At 35.8% G+C, this 21,730-nt stretch overlaps 1 protein-coding gene across 14 annotated transcripts in view; it reads left to right on the forward strand.

The window, feature by feature from the left end:
* ERC2 (ELKS/RAB6-interacting/CAST family member 2) overlaps positions 1-21,730 on the forward strand; it is a 557,034-nt gene that overhangs the window by 43,501 nt on the left and 491,803 nt on the right. For all 14 annotated transcript variants that reach the window (XM_075432855.1, XM_075432854.1, XM_075432857.1 and 11 more), the window contains one exon: positions 2,407-3,209. In XM_075432855.1, coding sequence (XP_075288970.1) covers positions 2,553-3,209 — 657 coding nt within the window. In that variant the 5' untranslated portion in view covers positions 2,407-2,552. The remainder of the gene's footprint in view (positions 1-2,406; positions 3,210-21,730) is intronic.

Raw genomic sequence — 21,730 nt, forward strand, 5'->3', positions numbered from 1 at the left:
TAATTAAAAATATTAATGTTAATTTACGAGTTATGTGATCCTAAAGTAGAAAAGGGTTGCTAGAAGGAAATTTTGTATTTATGTTTTCCTAAATAGTTAAAAACGACATTTTTCTCATTGAAGTAGGTAGCCCTGCTTTGCTTTATGCATAGCTGAACTGTTTGTATGTGGCAATAAGTGCCAATGTGTATAGCTGAGCTGTTTGTACATGGCAAAAAGTGGAAATGTTTTATGACAGAATTACTGGTCTTGTTAATCTAGTTTGTATGGAACAATGTTCTGTTAGCTTGTGTGATCCATTTTGCCGAGGGCAATGTTTGCATTGAAGTGAATTACTTTTAATGGAGCAGCCTGAGTGCAGTACGAAGAGTTCAGTGTTTCCGAGTTATCAATGTTGAATAAATACCACACTCATATTTTTGCTCAGCACCCATAGTGGCATTGTCATCAGTATTTCAGTGTAGTGTAGTGCCATGCCTTCTACTTCTGAATCTTGTAATGCTTACCACAAGACTCTTGTGACCTCTTGGGAAAGGTGAAAATTCACAAGAATGGCCACCGTAGTATAACAGTAGTTGAAACAAGTTGAACAAGTTGAAACATCTCAGCTAATTCAGATGCATACTGGTAATTCAAGTGAGACAAAAATGCTTTAGACTGTGCTGGCTCTTAAACTTGAAAACTTAGCATATACCAAGCAATTGTTAGAATTCACATAAGCCATGTAGTATATGTTTGTGTGGGATAATGAGTAGTCAGTGGAGAATCATAGGATGGTTTGGGTTGGAAGCGACCTTTAAAGGTCATGTAGTTCAACCCCCCTGCCATGGGCAGAGACACCTGCAGCTAGACCAGGCTGTTCAGAGCCACATCCAACCTGGCTTTGAACACTTCCTACGATAGGGCATTGGCAACTTCTCTGGACAACCTGTTCCAGTGTCTCACCACCATCATCGTAAAAAATTTTTTCCTTATCTCTAGTCTAAATCTGTCCTCTTTCAGCTTAAAGCCATTACCCCTTGTCCTATCAAGGCATGCTTCTTGTTTGCTGACGTTACTAGTATTCATAATGTTTTATACTGATATTGTTGGTGAGGATTTAATATATTAGAGCTTATTAATAAATATGACATCAAATCATCCTTCTACCTGCCCCTGCATTAGTGTTTTTTTCACAACAAATGTAGAGCAGATGTTTTAAAACACTGGAAAAGAATGTGTCTGTAGACAATGAGGATGCCTTGAGGGTATGATTTAAGGTTACCATATTTGACTGAATCCAGCTTTTGTTCTTCCTCTAGTTATCTTTGAAATAAATGATACTAGATCTGGTTAATGACCACCAATTTAATTAATACCACAAATTTACTGAAATGGTCAGATTTGTTTAAAAAAAAAATCATTGGGCCTGCCTAATCCTAAAGACCTATTGTACGTTTATATTTATACTATGTAAAGTTAATAAACTTACTTGAAACTTGGTAAATGTGTAGTGATAGCATTGAAGAATTTGAAAACAGAGCATTGGTCCACATCTATCTGTTATTTGGTTAAATAAATTACAAGGATAATTCTGTCAAAGTAATAATATGATGTCCATAGGAAAAAAAAGAAGAAAATTGTATTTCACAAGAGCTCCTTTTCAAAATGAAAACCTAGATTATTGTCATGCAACTTTTTCCTGATAAGTTTATTAACAAGTATTAGCAAGCTAGTACTTCATTGAACAAATAATACTGTGTTGTAATACGTTATAATTGTTTAGAAGGAAATATTCACTCAAATTAGCTTAGTTTTATTGTTAATCTTTCTTACTAAAATATGTTTTTACTGGCTACAGCCAATCTACTCGAAACGCTGTTTCCTTCATGCTTTTTCCTGTCCCGAAACCTCTTTGTTACACAAAAACTAAAACTCCTGCCTATTTCTTTGTTCAGTCTTAATTAATCTAATATTACTAGAGAATATACAGAACTGCTGAACTGCTACTTTTACACTGCGTTTTGAAAATTTAATATCTTAGTCTGGGTAGCTCTTAATGTCAACAACAGCTATTTTTTTTCCTTTATATAATTCCACATGGTCAGTCATGTGAGTTCATTAAAGTATCAGCTAAGATGTTTCTGGGTCTATGATGTTTATCGCAACGTAAAGCTTGTTAAAGTAAGTCAGAATGTCAAGATGTTTTCTAGCAAGAAGGAAATGAGCAGTGTTTTCTTCTGAATTAAATTAGTTTGAAAACGCGTTTTTTAACTTGTAATCCTAAATGCAAAATGCATAGTAATTTTTATTTTTGCAGTAATTACTCTAGGAAGTGGGTTACTTTATTTTCTGATATATGCTGATTACTTGTAAACTTATTTTTCTAGATGAAAATTTACTTAATTTTATAATATCTTTTTTCAGGTCTCTGACTTTGGAGAAAGAGTAGTGTTTTGCCTGCTGGAAGAATGCACTGAAACTGCCAATATTTCTAACTGGAATTACAAATTTAATATTTAAATTTAGTGTTACTAATTTCTTACTAAATAGTACCTCGAAGTGAAAGAAAAATGTACGGAAGTGCAAGAACAATCAGCAACTTAGAAGGAAGTCCCTCCAGGTCTCCCCGTTTGCCAAGATCTCCTCGCCTGGGCCATAGGCGAACAAATAGTGGAGGAGGAGGAGGGACAGGGAAGACATTATCAATGGAGAACATCCAGTCCCTTAACGCAGCCTATGCAACATCTGGACCAATGTATCTGAGTGACCATGAAGGTGTAGCTTCTACTACTTTCCCAAAGGGCACAATGACTCTTGGAAGGGCTACGAATCGAGCTGTGTATGGTGGTCGAGTCACAGCTATGGGGAGCAGTCCTAATATTGCTTCAGCTGGACTTTCACATACCGACGTCCTTTCTTATACTGATCAGCATGGAGGTCTGACCACATCTTCACACCATCACCACCATCAGGTTCCTTCTATGCTGAGACAGGTTAGAGATAGTACCATGTTAGACCTGCAGTCTCAGCTTAAAGAACTGCAGAGGGAGAATGATCTTCTCAGAAAAGAACTTGACATTAAGGACAGCAAACTGGGATCCTCCATGAATAGCATCAAAACTTTTTGGAGTCCTGAGCTAAAGAAAGAAAGAGTATTGAGGAAAGAAGAAGCAGCCAGAATGTCAGTTCTTAAAGAACAGATGAGAGTTTCCCATGAAGAAAATCAGGTAAGTAATTCTGAAAGTTTCTTTCTGTTGATTTACAGCTAAGTATTTGACGCTTTGCTTCTGGTACTGTATCCTATGTTGGAACAAGACTGAAATTTACAGCAAGAATTATATGTCTTGATCTATTTGCCTCTGGCTGCTAAACAGTAGGAAAGCTCATTAATAAGAATCTGAATGCAGCTTATGATTTCCTTCATGCAGCATTCTTTCATATTATAGCTGAAGAGAATGATTGATTGTCACTATCGGTTTTATTTTTGAGTCTTTCTCTAGTGCTTTTTTTTATGCAACAGTCTAAATATACTCAGCAACCTTTTCTGAAGAAGTAAATGAGCTACTTCTGTAAAAGTATAAATAAACATCCAGAGGCTCATTTTTTGAGCTGTATAGGGATGTAGCTGCCCATTTTTTTAAAGGTAAAAGAAGATATGATATTGAATCCCCATATGCAACCTTCTGTAATTCTATGTTACAGAATGAAGTTACGTTTTAGACCTGTGTCCTAGAAAAAGAGCATCTTGTAAATATGTATTTCAAATACTTCCTTTTGCAACAAAGCATTATTTTCCCAAAGTTATAAAAATATTGAAGTATTTTAATCTGGATGAATAAAGTTATAAAGTCAAGCTTTGAGACTCTCTGCTATTTCACAAAGCTATATAAAACAGTGGCACAGAATAGATAAAAAAATTCTCACATTGCTGTCTCCACACACTTTTTGGCTGCTGGTCTTATTTTAAAACTGCTCCTTTTTAGACCATCTGTTAACTTTTCCCAGACAAAAACACAATCCTGTGTTTCTCTCACTTCCAGAATCCCAATCTAAACTTCTTTACTGGCAGGCAGCAACAACTGAAATTTTTATTTTACTTCTAGGTTTGTGATCATCAGTGCTTCTCACCAAACTTTCCACCTCTTAGGCATATAATGAACCTAAATTTCTGTAGAACTAATAAGCCTGCTAACAGTTACTTCAGTGAGAAGCTGTGTGGGTCTGGATCAGGAATTCAGTACACTGAATTAATTTGTTATTTTCTTGTGTAACCTGTGTATCCAGACTGGCAGTGGTAGCTATGGAGTATTTTTCTGTAGTAGTTGCACTAGGATACTGCTAGAACCAATATTAACAAAAACATGTTTGGTGGAGGTTCTGCTATTCAAACCCCTTATTTTTTCGGATCAGAAGATTGGTTAGTATCACCTGTAGTTAGTGATACTGGTTAGCTGGTGTCACCTATAATTGGTGACCCAACTGGACAGCTGGTGTCACCTTAGCAGTAGCAGGAATATTCTAATACACTCTGTTTCAGTAACCTTTCTTACAGAAATGTCACATGAATATCTTTTATTGACATTTGGAATCTGAATCTGGTATTTAGAGACTTTATCACCTTTATGTATTCATAAGCATTTATAAGATTCACTCTGTCATCTCTTCCTCAGGCTAAACAAACCCAGCTCCCTCTGCTTTTCCTCATAAGAGAAGATTATATGTTTTCATTTTTAACCAGTGCTCTTATTTTCTTGTAAGGATGAACCTAACAAAAGACAAAAAGAATGTATTTTACCCTATCTATATATTTAATATTAGTCCTTAATCTATAATAAAATAAAGACTGGATAGCCCAGTATTCCATTGGTAACAATGTCCAAGAGTTCATAGAATAGACCTAGTATACAGTAATATCTCCACTGAGTACTCTTTATGATCCAGCTACAGCTTCTGTGTGCATAATAACTCTCAGTGGACTTTTCTTTGAATTAAGCCAGTTGCTTTTGGACCTATGTAAAATTCTACTGTCCACAACCTCTTATGACAGCGAATCCCATAGCTTAACATGTCTTGTGAAGAATGACTGCTTTTTATTTGTTTTTGCGCTAGACTTTGGCTGCTTTTGCTAGGATTTCCTGTTGCTTGTGCTGGAAGGAAAACATTAAGATAGCTGATGTCTGGTACCAGTCTCAGTGCCACCTATGATTTTATAGCACATGGTCATCACATCCCTCCCGCAGCTCTCTTCCAGACAGGAGAATCTTGGCAAGTGTGATAGTTCCTTTCATGAATCTGTGACATTTCTTTGATTCTTCTCTGGATCTTTTTCAGACCTGTTACTTTTTTTTTGAGGTGAGGAGACCAAAAGGGATCATGTTTTTCATAATACAGGTGTAAAATGGGTTGTGTATTGATGTTATAGCGTTTGCTTTTTTAATCTTTACGTCTCCCCCAACAATTCCCAACACTTTTTTTTCTTACTGCTACTGAGTACTGACGTAATATTTTAATGGAAGTATTTATCGTAGCTGAAGAATCTCACCAGTGGTTATGATCAGTTTAGATCCCAGCTTGTTATGTATGAAGATAGTATTATTTTCACTTGTGTATAACTTCACATTTATCTCCCTGAATTTCATCTGCCAGCCCTTGCCTAGTTGCTTAGTTCAATAAAATTATTCTTTGCATTTGGCTTTTGTCTTTACTGCCCTGAATAACCTAATATCATGAGGAAAATTGGTCATCTTACTGTTCTCTGTGTTGATTAGGATATGTCAGACAGCACAAATCACAGCCACAGGTTCCAGCAAAACTCGACAGGGGCTTTCTGCTGATTTTATGACTTGACCATGTGTTTCTGCTATTTCCTCTCTTGTAATCAAATATTTTTGTGTGAAAGGACCATCCCACTTACCTAATTGCTGCTTAGTTTTCTTGTAAGCATTTGCAGAGGAGTCTTTCTGAAGGAATGGCTTTGGAAGTCCCAAGCTGGCTGTGCCAGCTAGTTTGTCAGTCTTATCCACATGGTTATTGATCTTTTCAAAAAACTAATTTCTATCAAAAATATCAAAAAGCTGTAATTTTAAAGACTGTTTTTGACATGTCTAAAAAATGTGATCTATCACATTGATACTTAAGTGATAGATCTATGCTAGTGTGTCTGAAGGTTACTGGCTTATGAAACTTCCTTTCTTGAAAACTGAGGTGTTTCTTACAGAAACACGAAAACTGTTTTCAGATTGGTTGTGCATGATGAAGTTCACCCTGAATGGGGCCCTTAGGCTCACAGTCAACATTGGGAACTCCCAGGAGACTGGAGAAGGGCAAATCTAGCTGCTTGCCAAAAAAGAGAAGGGGCTGGGAGGAAGAGAGAGAAAAGGGTGCATTAGAAGTTTGATATTTTTAATGACGTTTATGGAGAAGTGTTGTAAGAACAATCAAAGAAAAAATTATTTGTAAGCTGTATTAATTTGTATTTTAAAAAAATAATTAACCATTTCTGAAATAGAAGTCATATAGGGGAAAAATATAAAAAAAGAGAAACGCTCAATACGGATTTGTCAAAAATAATGTCACAAGTCTGATTTTCATGGATGACAGGAAAACAGGCTTTATGCATAATGGAAAACCAGTAGTAACATACTGACATTAGGAAAAGTTTTTGTGTTGTCTCCAGAAGACTTTTCATTAGCAAGCTGGTGGGAAGTGTATGAGGTGAAATTGCTGTTAGATAGATGCCCATCTGATTGGAAGACTACATCAAAGTAATTATCAATGATTCATGGTGAGACTGGAAAGATTTCTAGTAGGATCTGGTAGGGATCCATTGTGTTTGAGGCTATCATCCGTGTTCTGAATGATGGATATGTGTTATGCACCCCGATAATGTAAAACTGGGAAGTGTTGAAAGCATGCTGGAAGAGAGGATTATGTGTTTCAAGAGAAAATTGATAAAAAATAAACCTTTTGGATCATACCTTGGACATTCCAGAGTTTCTTTTGAAGATTATTTTACTTTTGAAAATGTATGCTTTGAGCACCTGTTCCTTGATGTTACAACCCAATAAGTCTTGTCCTTTTAGTCTTTTTTCTTATTCTTTGTGACGTATTTTCTCACAGCACAATTAGTATTATTCTATATATAGATTGATTATATACGTAGGGGCAGGAAATACTCTAAATCTTTTTAACTATTTAAAGTTAAATGGTTGTTCATCTTGGAATCATCCATTTGCAATTTCTCAATAAGAGATTTTGCATTTTTTTTTTTCCAGGTAGATAGTTATTCTTGCTAATCTTGCTTGAATGTATTATGTAGAAGAGTTAACGTAGAAGGTTTCAGTGGAGAGCAAATGGCTATGAGGTGGAAAGAACTGGGAAGACACAAGAAATTATTCAGCAGTATTCATTTCTATGATTATTGCCTGCCTGTCAAAAAAAGAGGGAGAACTAGCTTATCCATTTAGATTAGCTGGTCCTAAGACAGCATATTAATGTTTATCAGTTGACATGCTGCTTTTATGATATTGCAATAACTGAATTAGATTTACTGTGACACTTTAAAAATAAACTGTAAACTGACTTGCACAAAACAATGTCCTTTTTCCCTACTTATAAGTGTCATTGAACAGTGCATGCAATGAACAGTGGCTTGTTTTCATTCATGATATTGTTATACGTTGTTGTTGGAAATGAATGGTGAGTTTGATCCTTTTTTTTTTCCTTGGAGAAAACCGGGTACTTTTAGTTTGCTTATGTGTTCTTTCAAAACATATTGTAAATTTTTTTAATCTTCTTTTGATGTTTTATACCTTTCTTGATACTACAGGAGTTTGCTTCTAATTAATGAGATCATAGACTCATAGAATGGTTTGGGTTGGAAGGGACCTTAAAGATCATCTAATTCCAACTCCCCTGCCGTGGACAGGGACACCTTCCACCAGACCAGGTTGCTCAAAGCCCTGTCTAGCCTGGCCTTGAACACTGCTGGGGGGGGGCACCCACAACTTCTCTGGGCAACCTGTTGCAGTGCCTCACCACTCTCATAGTAAAGAATTTCTTTCTTACACCTAATCTAAATCTGCCCTCTTTCAGTCTAAAGCCATTACCCCTTGTCCTGTCACTATGTGCCCCTGTAAAAAGTCCTTCTCCAGCTTTCTTGTAGGCCCCTTCAGGTACTGACAGGCTGTGATAAGGTCTCCCCAGAGCCTTCTCTCCTCCAGGCTGAACAGCCCCAACTCTCTCAGCCTTTCCTTGTAGGAGAGGGGTTCCAGTCCCCTGATCGCTTTTGGCCCTGCTCTAGACCCTCTCCAACAGGTCCGTGTGTTTCCTGTGCTGAGGGCTCCAGAGCTGGATGCAGGATTCCATGGGGGATCTCACCATAGTGGAGCAGAGGGGCAGAATCACCTCCCTCAACCTGCTCGCCACACTTTTGATGCAGCCCAGGATATTGTTGGCCTTCTGGGCTGCAAGTGCGCGTTGCTGGGTCATGTTGAGCTTCTTGTCAACTACCAGCATCCTGAAGTCCTTCTCCTCAATCCATTCTCCAGCCAGCCTGTCTTTGTGCTTGGGATTGCCCCGACCCATGTGCAGGACCTTGCAGTTGGCTTTATTGAACTTCATGACGTTCACATGGGCCTACCTAGATGAAGAGAAATGATTAAAAGGGTAGTAAAACAGTTCCTCTGAGAGGTTCGTAGTTTAGAATACAATATTGTTCCTTGAAATAATTTTTATATGTGTATAGCAATATGAATAAGTCACAGATGTTGCAATTAACAGAATAGAGATGATAAAATAAGCATTAGATAAGGCTATGAGTATTCATAAAGTCAGTACTGCGAGTAGCTACTCAACGTTACTTCACTTTCTCTTAATTTTTACTTTGATTCATGATAAGTATCTAAGTAGAACTAAGAAATATTCTGAAATGATGTTTCCCTTTGTATTAATTAAACTGTATTCCTAGTAAAACCTTGATCACACCTACTTTCTTCAAATAAAACACCAAAAAACTCCAAACGTAACATGCACTTATTTTGCTTTGTAATGCGTTGCACATCATACAAAGTACATTCTTTTAGTCTTGCCTTGTAAAAGAAAAGTCAGGAAGCAAGGGCTGTAATTTAATTTGCTGTAACTTTGCTATCTTAACTCCGCTAATTAGTTCCCAGATGAAAAATCAAAAGTTGTGTATATACACTTGTAAAACTATAGTTGAAAAAGATTACGTATTAATATTATTATTATAATATATATATTTAAAGAAGCTCACCACTTCCTAACTTCACACAATGGTTTCCATGCCTGGGATCAACACTGCCTACTTCCAAACTGGACAGTCCATTACTTAGACTCTGCTGGCATCCTCTAAATGCAGGTCGAAGGAAGATCTGTTATCTCCTCACTGTCTCTGTCCACTTCTGAGCCATCTTATTTTGAGATACTTTGTTTATGCTCATTGAAAATATGGAGGTTTGATCCTGTTGGAATGTGGAGGGACTGGGTCTTCAGTTAGAGTTCCCAGATAGGTATTTTCTTCCTTACTATGCATCAAAATGTACACTTGATTACTGGATGGAAAGATGGCCTTGCATTGTTCCTAGATACCAGAGGTGGTCAGAGGAGTTTTTTGGGGCTGTAAATACCTTTCAGCCTGTCTCATTGTTTCTGTGTAAATGTGTACAGAATCACAAATTTTGAAGCTTATTGTGAATATTTATGAAGTACAAGGTTACATACAAAAGGTAAAGCTAGTAATCTGAGAAATGGAAACATTCTGTTCATGTTTTACTATGCTTTCTGAGGTATGTTATCACATTAATAAACTAATGCAATAAGAATACAAAAAAAATTACTTGACTTTTTTTACTAAATGTCTCTTTTCAAGAAAAAGTAATGAACTTCAATATTTTCAACTCAAAGTTGTAATATAGTATTTATGACCAGTGAAAATCTAAGGTATTTTAAAGCCAGTAGGTTCATCATATTTATTCACCTTATTTTCTGTTTTTCACTGTACTGTTTTTTTCTGCTTTCTTTTTTTTCAATATTTCTGTTTTAAGAGCTGCATGCATACTTATCAATTTTAACTTTATTTTGGATGTTTTCACTGTTTTCTTCGTTTAAATTCATGTACATTGATGGCAGTTTAGGTAAGTGCAAAATATTTTTTCTTCACATTTTCCCAAACAAGACATAGTGCTTAGGCATTTAAATGTGTGGAATAGCTCAAACATTCATTATGGTGCAAAATTTCATTGTCTGGAGATGAAAGTACAATGAAATAAAAGTACATCAGTAATTTTTTTTTTCTAATTTGTAAATATAAATATTTCTGTCAAATGGGAAGAGGCTAAAATAGCAGGAATCTTTTCCAGTGATGGTGTGTAGGTGATGTAAAGCAGCATGAATCACCCATGCCAGAAGGGTGTGTGTTGGCTTTTGTGCTACTGTTACTGATGATGAGGAAAGGTTGCCAGCTCAGTAGTGGGGATTGGAAAGAGATAAAGAGGTGGTTGTAATACTGTCAATGTCCAAGCAAATTTTGAGGAAGCAGTAACCCGAAAGTGCTTAAGGGTGAATGGGGAATGTGATTATTTTTAACTATATTTTTTTTACCATAGGGTTTTTAACTCTGAAAAAGCTTGGTAAGTACTGAGCTAGCAAAAGAATAAGGGGAATGTATCCCTGTAAGTGTGTCAGTGTTTGCTTAGTCTTGACTGAAGCTTTTTGATAGCATTCTGCTTATAAGGAAAGATGGATTGACTCTACAGCAGAAATGACATTTCAGTAAGAGGTGTTTGGAACTGTGTAATGCTATATGACTCAGAATTGTGATCTCATCAGCTTTGATCATATTCATATCCTTAGCTAACATTTGGTGGTACATCCCTCGGATACTACAAAAAGTGCTGCTGCTTCTGTTGTGGGTTTTTTGTCCTGTAATGATGATCATCTGCTGCAGGCTTATTAGCTGATACTTTAGCTGAATTCAGTAATTTCATCCTGTTTGTTAAGTTTCACTTGCAAATTCAGATGGTTACGGCATTCTGTGTTCCTGTATTCTCATGTGCTTTGAAACATGATTCTGCTGTTCAACAGTGATTGTTAAGTTGCTGTGTGGGTAAAAACCCTTTGTACAGAAGCCAGGATTCTGACAGGGTCTCAGAGATGACCACTTCAAAAAAATGTAGATCTAGCAGGAAATAGGTTGGGATAAAAGTAATTTAGGTTAACCTTGCTTTAATCTTGAAGCACTGCTTGAAGGTATTCCTTCGGTAGATACTGATAAGCCACACCTCAAGCAGGCAGCTGCTCCTTTTTGCTGCCTGCTGCCTTAAATTAGGGATCACTCCAGAGTAGGCATTGTGGTAGGATACTGATGCTGTCAGAATGGCATAAGGGGGATGGAGAGAGAGATAATTGTGTTGTATATAAACCATTTTGAGTTTTGTTAGAATTGGGAGGTGTTAGAGATGTCACGTAAATAGTAAACTATTGCATAACACAGGAACTTACTTTGACAGCAAGGCTTACAAAGCATAAAGTCAGTCTCCTGAAGAAGTTAACTAAACATTTAATCTCAGGAATAATACAGTTTCTCACAGATATCATAGATAATACATCAAACATTGTCCTTGGTGAATTTGTTTTTCACTGATGTTGATGGAGTCTGCAGTTTATGGGTTGTGGTTTTTTTGTTTTAAAAAAAGATATTTTAATTCATCTGTTAGCTGTTGTAAACTGTTTTCCTTCCTGCCTTTAAACCTTGAGGTCTTACAGTTCAACTAAAAAAAATGCTGGAAATGACTTTTCAGAATTTTCCATCATCTGAAGGGAAGTACTGAAAAAATAAATTAGCTATTCCTTTCTCATAATACATTTTGGTCTTTACTGTTTCAGAGATTTTCGCTCATTTTGGTCCTTTCATCTGGGATTTCCTGAGATATCCCCAGTTTATCTACCAGGCAGTCGATAATGCCATATTCTGTTAGCCTGCAATAGGGACCTCCATCCTCTAGGCTGTTTTTGAACAACACAATCCTTTTGGCTGTACTGCAAAGCATTATTTTTTATTTATTTTTTTATATATATATTATTTAAAGATAAACTTGCATCACACTTCCTAACCTTTCTGTTGTGTTATGTTTCTGAGTTCATAAGGTGCATTTCAGATTGTTGTGTTGGGGTGGGGAGGAATGTTATGATGGTGACTTAACCTGTTGGTCACTGATTCAATTTTCTTCTGAATTTTTGCATGTCTGGCAGTTATGGTTTGTTAATGTCATGCACGGTCACGTTCTGACTTTAGCTGTCATTTGCTCGGTTCAGGGTGTCTAGCATTCCTGACTATAGAACTGTGGTGTATTTCCCTGGTGCCAGTCAGTCGTAAAAGCTGCTGGTTGCAAGATACGATTTGCTGCTTGTATTTAGTGCTAGAATGTGTCAGTTGAGTTCGCAAAGAAACTAGCATTCAGGAGCCCTTGGTATATTTTTTAAAGGATATCTTTGGGTTGCCTGTAGGAAGGGCAAATAACTCTTTTGAATTTAGTAATTTTAGAATATTTGGCCTATGGGATGGGGAAATTGTGTTTACCTTTTTGAATTTCCTTAAGTCACAATATAGTTATTGCTCTTCCTCTTGGTGTTTGAAGACTATATACAAAGCTAACAAAACATGACGAGAAGGCAGTAGATTTCGTGTGAAGTGCTCTTCAAACCCTGGAGGGAAAAGCGTAAGTGGTGTTTTTACCAAAAGGAAAATTCTGAGGCAAATCAGTGTAAATATTTCAGTGTTAGAGACTTGAAGAACACTGAGGTCTTGTAAGGTAGTCTCTATTCCAGTTCCATCTATAGCTGAAGGAGAGTGTGAGGTCTCCACAACATCACATTTCTGTAGAAGAAAAGCAAAGGTCAGCAGAAACTAGAGATAAAGCATAACACACATTGGGATGCAGCTTCAGAGGAGCAGCAAGCCCTGAAAAAAGGTCTATTTTTTTTGCGTAGACTCAAGTTTTCCATGTAACTGACTACAGTATTAATTGTACAAACTACAATTCTCACTGCAGAATTTGTTTGAATTGAAAGAAAAATGACACAGAAAGATGCAGGGAGTTGTGCTTTGAAAATTAAGTAGTTCCTGCATATCTTGTTTCAAATACTATGCCAACTGATGTTGTCTAGCTCTTTCAATTTGTAGGTAAAAAGTCTGGAAGAATAGTCCTGTTAGTGTGAACTTTTTCCTCTGTGTGATATTAACTCCAGATAGCTAATAGTTACTGATAAAACACAGTGTTTGTAACTAGTTCAGTGAAGAAATGCCTAAATATCGTGGTATAGTATTCTTGCTAGGTACAGTAGAAGGTGGAATTGAAATAGTGGGTTGCTATTTAAGTCTTGCTATACCAAAGAAGTAATAAAATGTTTCAAGCCCAACTTGAAAAGTTTGAAATCAGCAGATCTGTGATAAAAGCCAATTGGTCTATTGAAGTATATGTATAATTATACACGTAAATACGTGTATATTAAAAAAATATATGGTGGGATATTCAGAATGTTTTGCATTCAATGATAATATTTAATTTCTTTCCTGTGTCAAAAGTTTCTACTGTTCTGTGAGTGATAGAAACTAAGCTGTATCTCTTTGAATTTTGAGGGAAACTGATATTTCCAATTGCCCTTTATTCTACAGCCAAAATTGTATTTCTTCCCATGCCACTCTGAAAATGTACCTATTTGTCAGCACAGCTCCCTGGAGTATGGGGTATATATTGTCTATGTAAAAGCTATTTAAAATAAAGATTTGTACTGAGTTTGATGTTAACATAAATACGTCTAGGTACACATTATATTGTAAACCAAACACCAAAACGCCCCCACAACCCTTTGTATTTCTAGAGATGGTTAACACTGCTATGAGAATTACAGTATAGCACTGGAATATATTACAGTATTCTGGAAGTCTGAAGTTTTTCCTACAGAATATGTGTTCAGGAAGACATTGTGTTGTATGCTGGTTGAAGTTTTACTAGGAAATTTCTTATACTTAAGATTTGGCATACTTTTTAATCGTTGGTTAACAACAACTGCTTAGAAGGCCATCACCCTTAAAATTTATTTATTTTAATAGCATATTATTAGTATGTTTATTGTTCTATTTATAAGATATAATTCATATATTCTTACTTTGAAACGTGGAAATGAATGAGCTGCATAGTTGCATAACTAGGGGTTGGACTAGATGACCTCTAGGGGTCCTTTCCGACCCAAAACTTTCTATGATTCCATGATTCTATGATAACTGTGTGAATAATCTTGTACTTTCATGACACTAGAGAGTATTTTTTTTCTTCAAATTCCCTAGTGGAGTTAAGGAAGGAGAGGAGGGAACTGTAGATTAGGAAGCACAAAAGTTGCTGAAGAAAGAAAAACCAGGCATTCTTCTACTGTTCAGGCAGTTCATCCCCTGAAGAGGGAGAGCGGTCAGAATGAGAATTTGAACAATTAGACAAGAAAACTCATGATCGGCTTTTCCACCTCAATACACTGCGTTATCCTGACTTCAGGACTGTGAAATGAACAAGCAGTGCCAATCTGGCAAACTCCGACAAAATTATTTCTAAATAATATTTTAGAGAAGAATTTTTTTGTTAAGAAGTATATAGGTATAGTCATAAAACATGAATTGAAGCCACCAGTAATATAGATTCTAGGTTAAATAGGTAGGCCATTATCCTTTTCAGGACTCAGATCTTGTATAAAGCATCACTTCACTGTGTAGAGAAGTGGTGCTATCAATAGCTAAGCATAGAAAGGAATATCAAAAGGAAAAAATTACAAGAAAACAATATTCTCTTTAGGAATCTTTTTTTTTCCGTATTTGTTTCAACTAGAAAGACACTTTTTTTTTTTTTATGTCACAGTCTCAGAAGAAAGTGATAACTTGATCCAGTTGGAAACTCTATTTGAAAACTGATGATGCCAAAATCTCTCTAGGTGTTCACTTCCCAGAGGTGTCCAATTGAGTCATTTTGTTTCCAAATATGTGAGGTAGATTCTGCTCTTTATTTGATATTCTTGAACTAAACTTTGGGAATAACTTGGGAGTGAAATATATAAAAAGATTTGATCCCATATTTATTAACTTAAGAATGTCATGGCAAATTGTGTTGCATTATTAATATTTCAGATATTGTAACAGATTTCAATTTTAAAAAGAACAAACACAGGAAACAAACCAAAACGGTAGAGAAGTGATTTGGAAATCAGAAGGGATCTTTGCCTTACACCAACCTGGTCCCAGCTTCTATTATTATTCTGTGTGGGTGTGGTTTTCCCCACTGCATTTGCTGCTTGTGTGTGCCAGTTTTGGAGAATGGCATTCTTGTTCAGTTGGCATTGTTTATTTCAGGGTTACTTTTTCAGTGCCTCTGTGGGTGCTAGATAACAGAAAATTTGTGAAACTCAGCATTATATGTATGCCTTTTTGAAAGAAGTCCCATTGTGTGTAGAATTTTCATCTTTATGTTCTGATGAGTGTTTACTCTTAATAGCTTTCAGGGCATTATTTTATCTTTTCAACATTCATTAGGAATGGGTGCTTCAGCTTATAGAGTTTTGTTTAGAGAATGTTTCACTTATGTTTCGTTTATTTCTAATTCTGCTCCTTGTGAGTTGTGGCCGTATTTTCCCCACTATTTTAATACCCAAACCTGAAAGTTTATTTGCTTTGACAAATATGTGTGGGTTAATGTCTTCTGACCTTTGCCATCTTGTTCTTTTTCTGTAGGACGTTGGAGCTTAGTGAGAGGGGTCACAGAGCACTTGCAAAGCCACTTTATTTTTTTGCCAGCTGGCAATCTTGCATATTTTTCTCCTGCTGCTTTTCCCAATAGTTGTCATTAGAATTTGTACATCTGCATAACGTGTTGCATTAGGGACAAAATATTTAGGTTTCTTTCCCTGGGTTAATTTTCAGCTGAATTGCTTCCCTGACTGCTCTAGTCATGTGCTGGTGTAAAACAGATTGAGGGGCCAAGAGTAGGAGATGAAGGTGGAATCTCAGATTCTGGTCGCCATTCAGATTCTGCTGCTGAGCCTCTGTGCTACTGAGGCTTGACTGCCTTTGGCACTTAAGAAATTCCTTGAAAGAAAGCTTGAATATCTGTAGTATACTGCAGTCTTTGTTACAGACATATCTCAATGGATACAGAAAATAATATTTAGCCTACTTTAGACATTTTGTACTTGCATGCTTGCCTCATGAAAAAATGGTGAATACTGATATTCTTGCGACTGCAGTGTACAACACAATTTGCCATTGAATTGCATTCTTTTTGTCAGGTCAGTAGTGCGTTTGAGCTCTGATGATGTCTTTGGTGTTTGCCCTGAACACTTTCAGATGTCCGTAAATATTTTTTTTATTCTGTCTTGATATTATCTGATGGGTTGTTTTTTTCAGTGACTTCATTAAAATCAGTCTTTCCCTGCTACCATGGGAATTTCGGGTGTCTTTCCTTTTTTCTTTTTAGTCCTGGCTTAATAATGTCTACAACAAATTTAATTATTTAAGCTTTGAAGGCTTATTTTCCTCATATTTTTTTTTCTAAAACTAAGTAATCATCTGTTTTAAATAATTAACAGAAAAGGAATTCTAAAATGTGCAGAAGCAAACAGTTTTTAATGCAAAAAAATCTAGTAAATATATTTTGTTATAAGGTATGTAACCTCTTCCTCATTTATTGCTTAATTCATTTTTACCAGATGGTAAAAATTCTGGAAAACAGATAACAGGATTTGCTGCTGTTCTTGTTAGTTCAGCTCGCAAAAGGCTACTGGGAGGATTATGTGTGATCAAGAAGAGTGAGTTGATTTGTATAAACTCCTTGTTTATACCATTTACAGATCTTATACATTCAGTATTATCCTGCCCTTTTCTGTTGTGCTGTTCAGCTGTGACTCTGCATTTTCTTTGACTACTAAACTTAAAGTCTATGGTATCTTGAGGTAGTAATTCCACAGTCTATAGTGTGACTACTCACTTTCCCTAGATTGACAAACTCAAGCATTTAAATACTGAAAGAATAACTGTGTTTAACATTGCTTTTAATGAACACAGTGTGTTCATTAAAAGCAATGTTTCCTTCTGTTTCACTGTGCTGGAGAAAACCTGTACAGGTCACCAGTCGCATCTGAGAGAGTAAAAAACTTAGGTGTGACGAGCCATGAAAAAAGGCCAGGTTTCCAGTTCCCCAGACATTTGTCCACCCCTTTTCCTATAGAGTGGAATGCTGTACTGCAGGATCAGTTAGTTAAGTAAAACAAACAATCATTTGGGAACATGGGTGTGGACATAACGAGTGACTTTGTAAATATTTCTAAACCATTATAATGGGCATAATAACTGGTAAACTGTTGTTTGAGTGGTACTTTTTTTTCCCATTGGCAAACTGTTGTCTAATCAAAATGTGTTTACACTGCCTTCTTTACAATTCAGGATAGAAGAACATCCCTTTACTGATAATCTGGAGCAAGTCCTCCTGCTGAATCAGAATGAATTTATCTTCCCTGACAAATGAAGAGAAAATAGATGGCAGCTGTTCGAGTTGTTTGACTTGCTGCTTATAGCATGAATTTTCAGATACACACAGATTATTTAAGTGCTGAAATCAAGCTGTACTTTTTTTGACAGAAAAAACCTTAAAATCTTCAGGTTATAAGGTACAGATGGGGGAAAGAAGATTTTGATGCAAATTCTGGAAAAGCTAAAACAGCATTAATTAAATCCAATAAAAAAGTGACACTAACTCTCCACGCCGCAACAGTCCAAAAGACAATAACTGATCTATAAAATAACCATGGCTTGAGATGTTCCTTTTTTGTTTTGAATACTAAGAAGTGTAATTTTTTAACTAAGGATCTAAACAGTATGCAGAAGATGAATGTTTCTATTATAAAAGTATTCTGAAATTGTGAAACTTAAAGCATTAGATGTGAAGCAAGAAAGCCCAAACAAAATCAGTAAAGTAGTAGTTTCCTTTTGAGACTGAGAAGTGATTCTGTGTTCGTGCATGAATTTTGTGTTTCCTATGGCTATTGCAGAATAAGGAAGGTGGATATTTTCATGCCAGCTGCAGAGGGCATGCAATGAATTTCTATGTGTTGCATTATGTGTAGAGTTCGAAACCTGATTCTGCTGTTTCATCTTTCATCAAAACAGTAATTCAAAGAAAAAAATTCACATTTAAAATAATAGCAACTTTAGATCGATATATTTGCAACTGTTAAATACCTGGAAGTAGTGCAGACCATACCATTAAAGAGAACTTCATGATGCAGGATGGCTAACTTAACGAAAAGATTTTATAAAGCCACTTTCTTTTGCTTTTCTGTTAAATTTTAGCCAGAAGTTGATTGATTTTAGACCAATATGTGTCACAATTCTGCTACTCTATAGGTGAAATAGTGAGTAAATTGCAACTTCAGGTTGTTTCAGAAAGGAGAGGGTTTCCTGTAATACCAAATTTGGATGAAGCTTTATTTCAAATAGGTTATTAATTTCTTTTGCATTTCAAGAAATTATAATGACAAATTTACTTACACTTCGATGAACTCACGTAAAACAAATGAAGGAAGAAAAAAGGTGGGAATTCAGGAGAAGCCAGCCGTGACTTTGGCAGATTATGTAGTAATAGTCAACAATTCTAGTATCATTTATAGTAGAGTACAAAGGTAGGTAACTGCACATGTGTCTGCAGTTCAGTCCCATTTACTAAATTACCGGATAAGAATCATAACAAAAATAGAGCAGTTTGTGATAAATGCTATAAAGAACAAGTGTACACCTGCACATTTGCAGTACTTGTATTTTAAAATACCATCTATGCACAACTACATTGTTGAACTTTGCATTTCAAATTGATATTTCTTGTATATGAAGCAATTTTCCTGATCTGCCTGCATGTTATTGAGATGATACTGTTTTTTCTTTTGGTATCTTTCTGTTTGCTGCCATTTTGCTTGTGGTTTCTTTTGCTTCAGCAGTCTAGTCTACAAATTGAATAGTACCCAAACAATGAGTTCAGCAATTATGAACACACTCAGACAGGTTTATGTAGCGCTATTGGATTTTAGTTTATGTTTTCCTTTAAGCTGGGCAAAACCTGAATGATGTGGCAAACTAAAAGGCCTTACTAATGTTTCCTCTTGAAAGTGGACTGTTTCTGTTCTTTGTACAGAAATCTTTAACACAATTAGCTGTTGCTGTACTAAGTATTTAAGAAACAAATGTTTTAGGTGATGTCTGTATACCTGAAAACTGTGGTGGCTTAATTCTAGAAACATAAAGTCCTGTGCAGCAGCTAATGAAGTTCATGCTTTGTTGTGTATGGGCAGCTGGAATTACTCACTGAATAAATGTGCTCTTTTTTGTTTTTAGCCAGTTGGATCTAGTGTAAATATTGAAGTTCAGAAACCCTATTGTCAAAGGTTTAATAGCCTCTAAGCATATGAATTTAATTCCTGCGTTGCTTTTGAATATGGATCTCTGCCATCAAATCACTTAATTTGCCTTCATCAATCACAGAAAAGTATTTTTATACTTTAGTGACTGAAGCTTTGATTTTTCTAGTGTGAAATACTGCATCAGCTTTACATCCGTTCAGAGTATGATTGCCACTATTTTAGTTGCATGGATTCTTTGTGTGCTGTAAGGGATTTAATGATTAAATATCAGCAAAACTGAACCCATATCTGACCTTTAAGACTACTGTAAATTTTTCTAAATAAATATTCCCATTAATCTTTTACTAATATTATCTTGTATTTAAAACTTCAAAATTTAACTCTTTATGCTCATTGATTACAAAATACAAACCACGAGGTTTCAGATCAGTAGAACACAAGAACAGTGATTGGGCCTAGATGAATACAAGAAACACTTTTCTTGATGTATCTGATTCCTTACTGTTAATTTACTTTTGATTTTTCTCGGTTGTAGCTGATGATTTGGAATCATTCTGTAGAGTGGTTCAGTGCCTTCAAAGTGAAACTGTGGAAAGATGCACTTTCAGGCCCCTCCATCTACCCTGTCTGTCAGTTCTAGTTCCTAACTCTGTGCACTTTCTAGTGAACCCAATAATTTTTTTCTTTAATGGCAATTCTGAACCATTAATAGAACTAAGAAAAGGTGGTGGCCACTGATGCCATCTGCTAAGGGAAGAACGGAGGTTGAGACAAACAGCCCAACCATTTCTCTCACAGGGAGTGGGATGAACACTGAGGATAAGATTCTGTTGAGGAATCACACTAATCAGAATCACAGGATCAGTTTTGAATAGGTGAGGAAGTCTGGCTATTACATAAATATCTGTACTTCATAGATAATATGCTGTATTTGGCATCAGAGCTATAGTCTAAATATTAATTTCAACTTGGATGTCATTCGACTTTCTTTTAATCTTCTGGCTAGACTATGGACATATCGATGGATACCATGTTTGGTAAGCTATGTCTGCCAGTTTTCCAAGTTCTTGTTTAAATCTAATTATCCAGATTGACTTGGAACAGTTGTGGATTTCCTCTGAGTTGTGGGCTGTCCATTCCCTTCTGTGCAAGGAGAACAGAACAGAACAACATGTTAATTTTGCTGCAACCTCAAAAGCTTATTTACATTTTAGATCACTTTTATTAAAATAACATCTTTATGTTGAAGGAGTAGATTGTTTTCCCTTTAGAACTTTGGGCCAATAAGTTTCTCTTAACTGAGGATAAGAAACCAAGACCTGAAAGTGAAGTCATGGTAAAAAGATAAACCACTTTGCAAAGATTTAATACAACAGAATGATATTTGTTAAAATGTTTATTATTAACAGAAACACTAAGAAAATTTGCATTTAAGAGTGCATAATGCATAGCTGCTAAAGTAATTAACAACTGAAAAATGCAATATTCATCACTAATTTGATTTTTAATGACTTTGATCATTATCAGACCTACCTTTTCATAGAATAGCTAAAGAAGCTATGAAGAAAGTATTTAATGCTCTTAAGATACGTATTTCTGCTTAGGCTGTGGTTCAAACAAATGGTTCCGTGCTGTCCCTACTGTTTAGCTATATCAGAAGGAATGCATTTTGGGAAATGTTTCATTCTATTTGATTTTTTTTTTTTTTTCTTCTTTTGGGAGACTGTTTATAATCCACTATTTTAGTTTTGCATTGCCTGTGTTAAAAACCAGAGTTTATTTATGCTTTTAGTTACTTAAGCCTCCACATGTTCAATGGAACAGATACAGTGTACGCTAAATTCCTTGGCAACTATTAATATTCATCTATAATTGCATCTTGGTACGTATTACAACCTGAGACACATTCAGGTTACACTGACTTTTTTCTGACTTACACCATGTACCCGATTTTTATGTGGATCAAGAGTAAAATGTACTTAAAAGTAATATTAAACACCACCATCCCCCAGCTAACATCATATTTGTTTGTCATTATCTTCCAAGTCATTTACGAAGTTCTCTGTCTTTTGAGTGAAATAGAATCTGCAAAACATAAATACAAGTTATCTGTAGGATAAGTGATAGAAGCCAAAATTTACAAAGGAATTTATGTTAGCACAAAAATTCATAGGTCTACTCTAATTTTTAGGCACCCAGCACTTTCTATGTACTCTTTCTTTATTCTTGTGTGTAGAATCCACAATCAGTAGCTGTTTAGGGACCAGGAATTCCCTTCCTATTG

This window comes from Opisthocomus hoazin, chromosome 11 (assembly GCF_030867145.1).
Source record: "Opisthocomus hoazin isolate bOpiHoa1 chromosome 11, bOpiHoa1.hap1, whole genome shotgun sequence".
In the NCBI taxonomy this organism is placed as follows: domain Eukaryota; kingdom Metazoa; phylum Chordata; class Aves; order Opisthocomiformes; family Opisthocomidae; genus Opisthocomus; species Opisthocomus hoazin.